Source organism: Adiantum capillus-veneris, chromosome 22 (assembly GCF_014529385.1).
Source record: "Adiantum capillus-veneris isolate H3 chromosome 22, ASM1452938v2, whole genome shotgun sequence".
In the NCBI taxonomy this organism is placed as follows: Eukaryota; Viridiplantae; Streptophyta; class Polypodiopsida; order Polypodiales; family Pteridaceae; genus Adiantum; species Adiantum capillus-veneris.
In genome coordinates this window covers 106349464-106360251 of record NC_140952.1, presented here as the reverse complement: position 1 = coordinate 106360251, position 10788 = coordinate 106349464, and the positions used below count along the sequence as shown (strand labels likewise).

General features: G+C 41.5%; 1 protein-coding gene and 1 pseudogene across 1 annotated transcript; both read left to right on the top strand.

Moving 5' to 3' along the window:
• Window positions 1-287: 287 nt before the first annotated feature.
• Window positions 288-841, top strand: LOC147429962 (large ribosomal subunit protein uL5-like). Its single transcript, XM_086495389.1, has 2 exons — window positions 288-455; window positions 547-841. The coding sequence occupies exons 1-2, from the start codon at window positions 288-290 to the stop codon at window positions 793-795; spliced, it is 417 nt and encodes a 138-aa protein (XP_086351515.1). The 3' UTR covers window positions 796-841.
• A 565-nt stretch (window positions 842-1406) lies between these two features.
• LOC147429961 (large ribosomal subunit protein uL15x pseudogene) lies at window positions 1407-1847 on the top strand (annotated as a pseudogene).
• The last annotated feature ends 8941 nt before the right edge of the window (window positions 1848-10788 follow it).

Sequence of the window (10788 nt, the reverse complement as noted above, 5' to 3'; positions counted from 1 at the left end):
CTCTCTCTCTCTCTCTCTCTCTCTCTCTCTCTCTCTCTCTCTCTCTCTCTCTCTCTCTCAAAACTCTCTCTCAAAACTCAACTCTTTCAAGGAGCGCGCGCCGGCGTGCGCTCCTTGAAAGAGTTGAGTTTTGAGAGAGAGTTTTGAGAGAGAGAGAGAGAGAGAGAGAGAGAGAGAGAGAGTTTTGAGAGAGAGTTTTGAGAGAGAGAGAGAGAGAGAGAGAGAGAGAGAGCTTTTTCGCAGTAGCGTATCAGCGAGATCGGTGGGGGCTTCTTCTCGTCGCAACTATGGTCGTGTCAGCAGAGAAGAAGGCTGCCAACCCCATGCGGGAGATCAAAGTGCAGAAGCTTGTGCTGAACATATCATTCGGTGAGAGTGGTGATCGTCTCACAAGGGCTCCTAAGGTTCTTGAGCAACTAAGTGGGCAAACTCCAGTCTTTTCCAAGGCTCGTGAGGTCTTTTGGAATCAGGAGGAATGAAAAGATTGCCTGTTATGTAACTATTCGGGAAGCTAAGGCCATGCAGCTCCTTGAGAGTGGCTTGAAGATGAAAGAGTATGAGGTCATCAGAAGAAATTTTAGTGACACTGGCTGTTTTGGTTTCGGCATTCAAGACCACATTGATCTGGGTATCAAATATGACCCATCTACTAGTATTTATGGCATGGATTTCTATGTGGGGCTTGAGCGTGCTGGCTACAAAGTCGGTAGGAGAAAGAGGTCCAAGGCACGTGTTGGCCAAGGCACGGGTTGTGGCTATTACATCGTATATCAGTCTCAGGACTTGCGGCTTTGATGGCCTGAAAATTTTCAGAGCCTGAAATACTTATGTAAACGAGTTACTTTTGGCTGGAAATTTTGTGTGGTGGTTTTTTAGGTCTGCTTTGTGTATTGCAAAGCCTACCTAGAAGTTTCAGAGTTGTATACCCAAAAGAGAGAGAGAGAGAGAGAGAGAGAGAGAGAGAGAGAGAGAGAGAGAGACTTTGGTGCGCGCTCCTTGAAAGAGTTGAGTTTTGAGTGAGTGAGAGAGAGAGAGAGTTCCTCTGCTAGAGAGCAAGTTGGTCAATACTCACTCGTTACCTATGGAGGAATCCATCCCATGCAGAGTGCCCCATACTATATGCGAGTTCAATCGCAATATCCAGGTGTGCAGCAGGGACAGCCACGATTTACACTTCCCGAGCAAGCACAACCACATTGTCTTGGTGTCCCGCTAGTGCAACCACAATTTTCAGGTGTTCAATCATAGTATCCGAGTGCTGGCCATCATGCTCAGTCTCAATATCATGGCACCCAACTACCTCAGACGCGATATCCAGGTGCTCAACAGGCTTGTCCTCAGTACACTGGCCCACAACAGCAGCAAAGAACTCAACCAAGTGGTGGTTCGAGAGTAGGAAGGCTGCCATGACGACCAGGTTGAAGAATAACAGGAAGAAGAGAGGTCACATCAGTGCATGCCATGGAAGAATTGGCAAGCACAAAAAGCATCCCGGAGGTTGTGGTAATGCAGGAGGTATGCACCACCATCGCATTCTGTTCGACAAATATCACCCTAGGTACTTTTGGAAGGTAGGTATGTGCTACTTCCACAAGACAATGAACAAGTTCCATTGTCCCATTGTGAATGTGGATCATCTCTTCTTGCTTATGTCCGACTCTACGAAATTTGCTCTGGAACGAAAGGGGCCCTTGCTGGATGTCACACCATTCGGGTACTTCAAGGTGCTAGGTAAAGGCAATGCTCCCCCCACTCCTCTGGTCATTAAGGAAAATTTCTTCTCTAAGATTGCGGAGAAGAAGATCAAAGAGGCTGGTGGTCAGATATTCCCTTCTATTAACGTGTAGGCGGATGATAATGCTTTTTTTGCTTCTCAATTTAGTTGTAAAGGATTTTTGTATAAGGATTTGTAGAGATGTCCCCTTCCAAAGGGATCTTGCTACGCTAGAATATCCGCCTCCTCAATACGGCTATAGTAGAATTCTCGGTTTGTTACATTGATGGAGAAAAGGGCATCCTACAATATAGAGGCATACTGCAGCTCACCCTGCCCCGCTGATTCCTGTGCGGCGGATTGCGACGATGAAGAATACCACGTCGCCAGGGACATAGTGGCAAACATGAGAAGCACCATCAGTATCAACACCGTGACTGCCTCTATACTCAAGGCCGTTTTTGTCATGAAGACTAAAATACTATTGCAAAGCGCTAATGGGTCTCCAGGTCAAGAGACAGTCTGTAGTAAAGGTGTATCCAGTGACCTCATGGGAACAATTTAGAGACAGTAAGCCTAGCGACGATTGAATGTAGCCTACTTTTTCTTTATATAAAAGAGAGAGAGAGAGAGTGAGAGAGAGAGAGAGAGAGAGAGATGGCCATGACGAAGAGGAAGCAAAAGTAGTTGCAGCATAAGCAATCATGACGGTAAGCGTCGTAAGGTTGGATGTAATAAGCATGGAAGAGGCCACACCAACCCCATCAGGTGCTCCAATGGTGGGCTATGTGTGCCCAAGGACAAGGTTGTCAAGTGGTTTCTTGCAAGGAACATTGTTGAACAAGGTGTTGTGCGAGATATGCAAGATGCTTGCCTTTATGATGGGTACACACTTCCCAAGCTTTACGCCAAAATGCAGTACTGTGTTTCATGTGCCATTCACTCACGTTGTCTGTGTGAGATCCCGTACAACGAGAAGAGTTCAAGAGCCACCTCAAAGGTTTAGATGCAAGGAGCATATGCAGAACCAGAATCAGCGTACCAATGTTCCCACTGTTAGGAAGTAGACAGGTGTATAATTAGTGCATAAGCCAGGAGAGGAAGAAGGCTCATGAATTTTGACTTCTATCATAGAGCTCTTAGAAGACGCATGCTACGAGCATTTCCAATGTGGTTGAAGCCATCAGCTGGATAGACATTGAGTGGATTTTGAGGCTTTTGAACGGGCTTGTATCTTATGTTTTGGAAATGTCTTTCTAAAGTCTTTTCCAAAAAAGAGAGAGACATAGAGAGAGAGAGAGAGAGAGAGAGAGAGAGAGAGAGAGAGAGTCCGACTTGCTTTTGAGACTCTCAGTGCGTGACAGAGAGAAGCCTTGCGAGTGAACAAGACATGACACTCAAAATTCACTAAACTCGGCCGCTGATAATGAGTGACCAGTGCTCGAAAAAAACGTTTTTTCCAAAAACTTGTCAAACCTACATGTTAGAAACAATTAAGGTAAATTGACTAAATTTGAAGGTTTTTATACCAATCTATACTAATTTTTTTCCAACTTTGGAGGTTTTCTCACCAACTATAAACTTTAGAGGTAAATCTCAAAATTTGTAGGTGGGGTTACACTAAACCTAGGTTTTTGTTACACTACACCTAGGTTTTTTTCGAGCACTGTGAGTGACTTATATAAGCGGGACTGAGTCTGAGAGGAGCGAAGATAGCGTAATTGGCTAGATTGGTTGAGAGCATGCACACCCCTTCCATGCAGAGCTTGCTGCCAGTAGCGGAGTCCGGCCCACTTTTGTGGAATTCTAGAAGAAGGTGGAGGTAGGGAATGCTAAACAAGGGCATCAGTGCATCAAAGTCATTTTTGACGCGCGACCAAAAAGGTTGGTTTTTTAGAAAAGATTCCTTGATTGTGATCTCGCAACTGTGGAAGACAAACCTCACTCTCTCTCTCTCTCTCTCTCTCTCTCTCTCTCTCTCTCTCTCTCTCTCTCTCTCTAAAGGCATTGGAATGAAGGGCACAATAGTAATAGTCCCATGGTCCCTCCAAAGTAGTTGGTATACCGCATGCAATGCCTTCACAAAGCAACCTACGTCACATGGCACTCAAGCAAGCAAAGGATATCTTTCAAGTTCAAGAGCTACCTATGCATTATGACGGACATGTGGCATTTGAGTTACCATCTCTTGGTTTATTTGTGCCTGAAATTACGACAATTGCAACATGTGAATTTACCATGGAGAATAAGTTTGCACAAATAGAGTTTTGGAATATGCTCAAGAAGATGGTTCAGAAGCAAGGGAAATACTTGTATCAATGTGTGTGTGAACACATTAAAGGAAGAGTATGGCTCTTTTGTTTGAGACTATTTTAATGTGTGTGAACACATTAAAGGAAGAGTATGGCTCTTTTGTTTGAGACTATTTGAGATGCAACATGGTTACTTTGCTACACTATACTCTATAGAGTAACTATTTAGATCTTGATCTAATATTTTACATTGCTTATGCTCACTCGGTTTCTTGTTCGCTCGGAAGTACTTGCTCGAGGATTGGGATTCCTCATGGAATTTATGCCTAATTTGATGAAATTGGAACAAAATTGGAATGAAATTGGTTGCCTAGATGCTTGAGGAATGGTAGTTTTGCATAAATTGTGTGTGCAAATCACTAAATTGATGTGTATGTGAGGCTATTCCGGTCATGGAGTAGGCCTAATTGCCAAAATTAGGGCAAGATTTGAATGTGTGTGCCCATTTTAAATAACTTTGATGAGAAGATTTATGGTCAAATTGAACACCTAAATGCTTGGAGATTGATGATTTTGCAAGAAATGTGTGTGCAAACATTAGGAATTGGCCTAATTTAGTTGCTAATTGAGCAAAAAAATTGGATTTGTGCACTTAATTTTTGTGTGTGCAATGCTAAATTGAGTTAAAATTTGATCAATTTTTGATTGAAATTGAGTTAATTTAGCATGTATATACTCATGTATGTGTGATCAAGTGTGCAATTGATGAAATGCAATGAGTGTTTAATGAAATTTTTGCACAAATCGACGGCCTAAATTTAGGTGTGTGTGCCTAAGCAATGGCCAATTATGCATAAATTGGGGATGAATAATTGGTAGCAAGTACCAATTATGATGATTATTAGACCTAAAGATCGACTGGTGTGTACATAATTGATCAATTTGGGATTTTGATATGAATGACTCAATTTGTGTGTAATTGGGGATGATTGAGGTGCAATACCACTACCACATGTACTAAATTGATTAGATATGGTGTACTTTTAGTTTTCCAAAGTCACGAATATAAATCAGGTTGAGCGATTAAGGCTATTGGATATGAGCAATTAAATTTGCAATGATTAAAAACTGGCTTAAATTGACCAATGTTTTGTGCAAATTGAGTTTGTCTAAATGTGGATATCTGCGGATAAGAGCAACTTAAGTTGCAATGGTTGGTCTGGTTGTGCAAATGAGATGACAACCTTAATTGATTTGCTTATGAGCATTGCCCAATTTAGTAAAAAATGCATTGAAAATGGAATTTTTGCTCTTGAATTTGAAACAATGTCGATTGAAAATGGATTAATATGCATGCTCAAATTGTCAATGAGAAGGTTTGGATGCCAAAAGAATGTTCTCGTGAATTTTTAATTACAATCGGCGTCCATTTGAACGTGAAGCAATTCAATTATTAAGTGGATGTGGTAATTCTTTTTTTTTAAAAAAAAATATGTGTGACTTAAATTGCATGTCCAAATATCATTTTTGTGAAAAGTTTTTAAGTCGTACAAGAAGTGACACCATTTTCTCAGGCTCGACCTCACTTCTCTGTCGAAGGGCTTTACATGTTGTTGACCGTGGGATCGAGCCCCAACCAAAATTTGAAAAGGAAAATTTAAAGCCCACCAAGCAAGCATTTTTTTGGCTTCCTCGCTGGCAGCCCACTCCCGTCTACTAACTCGCCAAATGCTCGTCCCAAATTAGCCTGAGCTGGTTTGGCATTATCGCCACAAGCGCACGCGCAAGCTCATCTGGTCCACCTTGGCCGGAGTTGGCCTGCCAATGAAACACACACACTACCCTGGCTCAACTACGTGCATTTTCTCACGCTAGTCACGCACGCTGCAGAGCTGGCCCACTTGCCTTGGCATTTTTGCCACACACACAAACAATGCCAGCCACTTGCATGTCTCTTGCTTTCCACTTGTTGGCTCGTCAACAACACCTATCAATAACCTGCAAGATTCGTTGCGGTCGGGGCCCAATCCTAAGAGCCATGCTCACACACACACCCGTTTTCTCTCACTCTGCAGGCATGAGGAATCACAGCCACCCATTCTTTGAATTCACTCACACACCCTTGTATTTGTCACACACTTGCTGGAAGCCCTGGCCCACCTCCCCGATTATGGGCTGCCTACCATAAACCCTTCACACACACACATACTCGCCTTCATAGCCTGCAAACACCTCAGAATATGGGGCCCGGGACCTGCAGCACCCTGAAGTGATGGATGCTTCTCACCTCATCTCACCCACACTGAGCCCGATTCAGAATCCAGTTCATCTCCGTCTCTCCCTCAGTTCACCGAATGTCATTTGCCAACAAAATAAAATAATACGTGGACTCTTATCACGGGAAGATCTCCCTCCCTTGATACATCAATCATTTGAAGGAATGGTCTTGAGCGGGGGTTTTATTTTTGCGAGCTTTCAATTTCGAGCTTTTAAACCCAAATTTTACACCAATGATATCTTTAAATATCATTGTATAGTGGAAAAACTCAAAACCTTACAGTACAATCCTTCAACTACCAAACACTTTTAAGAAATATGGAAGCATGTCTATGCTTATGCAAAATGAAACTTTATAAAAAGCACCATTTGTATGTATTTTTTGAGGCTGTACTGAAAACGTGGGCTCCCACATGGGATTTCTTTCACATAAACTCTTATTTCCATCACTTTAATGATTTTGTTATCTCACAAAAATCAACACAAGCCAATGGTGTCAACATAATCTAACTACAAAAGAAAGCTCCAATCAAAGTCATCTCCACATCATGTGGCGGTCATGTACCAAACAAACACAAATGAAATATCCAAATGAAATGTATGGAGCATACCAAAATGCCATGTCAATGTCATATGGCTGCCATGTACATAAAAACATAAATCAAAACATGAAGATGTGTACTGTCAGAATAGAGTTTCCTCAACCAAATGTGCATCCGCAATCAACATTTCATAGGTCCACATGCAATATCGGTCAAACATCTTTCATAGAGCACATGATCTAGCTCTAGACACATGCAATGCCTCATATCTTCCGCAGAAGCTAGGCCCAAACCACCACACCCCGCAAACAAGTCCAAAACATAGTCATGAGGCTCAGTAAATGTTTCATGCAACCACCTGACCATATAAAAAATAAATTAGAAACCGAATGCAAACACATATATACCATAACATTCACTAGTAAGCTAACAATTTTCTTAAACTTACCAACAGATCGTGTGATCGGCCTTCTCTCCCAAGCCTCTCGCCCAAGTGAAGACTCTGCAACAAACGAAGTAGTGTGCACCAATGAGGATGTAGTGGGCACATTAGAAGAGGGTGCCATATGGGGTATAGTGGTTCCCAAAGAGGAAATATCGGGCTCTGCAGATGGCACAATGGGAGGCATTGAACAAGGAGTGGATTTCCTTGATGTACTTGGAGGCTCCATTTTCCCTTTACCCTTCTTGAGTACATTGCTTGCTAGTGGAGTACCTTGAGAGCCACTCTCAATGGTGTTTTGAGTAACTCCTTGAGAAACGGGAGGGAGAGACTCTTCTTGTGTCTCCTGTAAGTACTCATCACTCTCATTTTGAAACCCTTCACTCAACAACCATATAGCACAATATCACATAAATTAGTACTAAAGTAAGACATATACATTCTCAAAATAAAAGAGCCACTAGTGTTAAGATACTTACTCTTGCGTAATTCCAACTCTTTCTTTGGAATAACTCCTAGTGGATAATCCAACCACCAAGGACAAACCTTGGCTTCCCATGTTGTCAGATTCCTTTCAATCAAAGAGGGAGAGAACATTGTATTCTCATCAAGTACATCAATCCACTCTCTAGTGAATAATGGGGCTTCATTCAATTCCTGCGCCTCAACGCATTGCATAACCCATCTACATAATTTTTAGAGCATCATCCACTTTGAAAATCATATAAACGCAATGGTATAATAAATGTCATGTATCCAAAAAAAAAAAAGTCAGAGTCTCCTTTGTATGGAGAATACTTTTTCAAAATAAACCATAAACCCTATCTTGGGCTCCCACAAGGGATTTAAGTGTTTTCAACATAGACATTATACACAAGGATGGCTGACCAATGCAGACCATATGATCTATTGTGTTCAAGGATGTCCTCGTGTTGGGGAGGAGAATGGAGAGCTACCTCATAAGGTTAAAAAATCAAAATCTCTCTCAAGAAGCCAAATCTCTCTCTCCCCTTATATGCTAACCATATCTCTCTTATTCTTTATTATAGCACTCTCGCTCTCCCTTAAGCCCATAGCTTGATCTCCATTGAGTTTCAAACCAAAAACTCATCCCGATCTCCATTAAGTGAGTTAATCTCTTTCGCTCTCATATTTGAATGCCATAGCTCTCAAGCTTCATAAACTCTCTCTCTCTCATCCTCAAGCTATAACTCCATACCTCTATCATCTTGGTAATCTTGAACCCTAACCTCGAGCACCTTAGCTAATCAAAATTTATCTTTTGTATATTCCTCGTCATCTCGTAAAGCATAATCTCATTAGCTTGATCTTTCCATCACCCTTAATGAAGCTGATCATTTTTCTATTTCTCTCTCTCTCTTGACCTTGAAGCTGCAGAGGAAGAATGAAGGAGAGGAATATTATCTAGGCGATCTTGGCAGGCCAATTACGGTAAAGGGCAAAGTGTAACATCATTATCATCAACTTCAACATTATCATCATTGAGATAACTGAAATTTGATTTTCTCTATTATCACCTGAATTATGTCAGGTTAAACCAATGTGAGGAGAGCATAAAACTTCTCAATTAGCATTGAATGTAAAAAGCGGTGTTGTTAATAGTTTGCTTTGAGCAATCAAGCTTCAGAATTTTGTTCATGTTGTCAGATTCAAGTGTTTAAGCTTCATTGGTTGTGTCTGCTGCAACTCTTTTCTCACACCTCTCATAGTTAGAGGCCCCGCGCCTTCTTGGCTCACCTTTCGTACACAAATCCCCTGACATTCTTGGTGAACCCGACGTGAAATTGAGCTAGGGTGGGAAGAATTTGATAATGAATATTTTGGCACCACAAGAGGCAGCCATGCAACAAATAGTGTAGCAGTTTGCAGTGTATATGCAACAACAACAGGTTGCCCAACAGTAGTATAATCTGCAAGAGCGGATTTGTAAAGCTTGACAAACAGTTCCAGATAAATTACAGCCATTTCAAGGCCGCAACATTAGCAAATTTTGCAATATCAACGAGTAGGCAAATGGAAGATAATGGAATCGATTGATCAAAATGCAGTGAAAGGGTTTCATTCAATTGCGGTGCCATAACTTAGGGGCCGGATTAAAGAGATTCAGGTAGCTCAAGGCCCAAATTGGTAGGAATGTAAGAAGGTGTTGCATGAGGAATATTTTCTTGAGGATTCACAAAGGGTAACCAAAGAGAGCTTCATGAAGTGGGTGCAGAAGAAAAATAAAAATTTATCTGCACAAGAGTTGTTGCAGGAGTTTGAAAAGAAATTTGACCAATTTTCCTCGACAGAACAGCGTCGATGAAGGATCAGAAGGTTGAACTATTTATTCTAATCCACGGCTTCAAAATAATCTGGTGCTATTACTGGAGGATTCAACAGGTGAATTGGGCTTAATGTATAACTGGAAGATAGTCACTAAAGCGGTAAATATGATCGTGAAACGACAGATGAGAGTTGATAAGCTGATTGTGGTTGATCTCATGGATGTTGTGGAAGAGGAAACTAAGGAGAAATCAACTTCAACGATACTCAAAGTGGAGGAGCCAGTTCTCAACAAATTGGTGAAAGGTATTCAAGAGTTAAATTTGATTCCAAAGTTATAAAATTTGAAGGTTTAGCTGCAAAGGGGTCTACTTATGATCCTAGGCACCAACCTCCACGTAAAGGCTAGGATCGATGCATGTGGTGCGATAGTGAAGACCATAGATATGTTAAGGAGTGTGATGAGTTAGATGAAGCTTACAAAAGGAATGTGGTTTTTGGTAGAACAAGAATATTCACCACATGGCAATAGGTGAGATGCTCCGCTTGAACTTTGGTAGGGGCGGCATGAAAAAGCTAGTTGAAGACATACAGCATAATGTTTCTCTTGTGAAGCAGCTACATACTACATGTTTGTGGACAGGGTGATGATGATGGTGTTGGTACAAAGGGTCAATTGTGGCCTTATGCTTTGAAGACAGCAGAAGCAAGTAAGGCTACTTATGGGAAGCTACAACGAGTAGGGGATTCTATTTGAGAAACCACAGGGTGGACTGATCCAGTGGATTCCCTCTCAGTATACGCATTCATTGCTAAGTCTCAAGCTAGTGAGGCTATGGTGGAAGAAAAGTGGAAAAAAGGGATGAAGAAGTTGCAGGGACATCAAAAAAGGGCAATGAGATTTGGTAGCAAAAAAGAGGAAGGTCCTGCTCCTAAGCCCACTCCTAAAGTGGTTATGGAGGAGGCACCCAAGGACAAAAAGCAAGTAAGCCTAAGAGACCCTTGTATAAGATTAAATATGATATTGAATTAGCTACAAATCTAAAGAAAGTTTTTGAAGAGTGCATTCTGAATAGCAAAGTGGACCTCACATTGGGTGATATTTTGGGAATTGCCAAACACAAGTTCCACAAGAAGATCATTGATATTATCAAGAGGAAGCGGCAGATACCAAGTGAGAAGGAGCCAGAATCAGTTAAGAGACAGATGGTTCGGCACATTGAAGCAATTTTGGATGATTATGAAGAATATTTGGCAGATCTTGAAGAAGAAGTT

Bases quoted from the DNA above. Each gene is read 5' to 3' on its own strand.
- LOC147429962 (XM_086495389.1), top strand. From the start codon at position 288: ATGGTCGTGTCAGCAGAGAAGAAGGCTGCCAACCCCATGCGGGAGATC. The intron at 456-546 runs GTCTTTTGGAAT...AGTGGCTTGAAG, and splicing joins TCTTTTCCAAGGCTCGTGAG to ATGAAAGAGTATGAGGTCAT.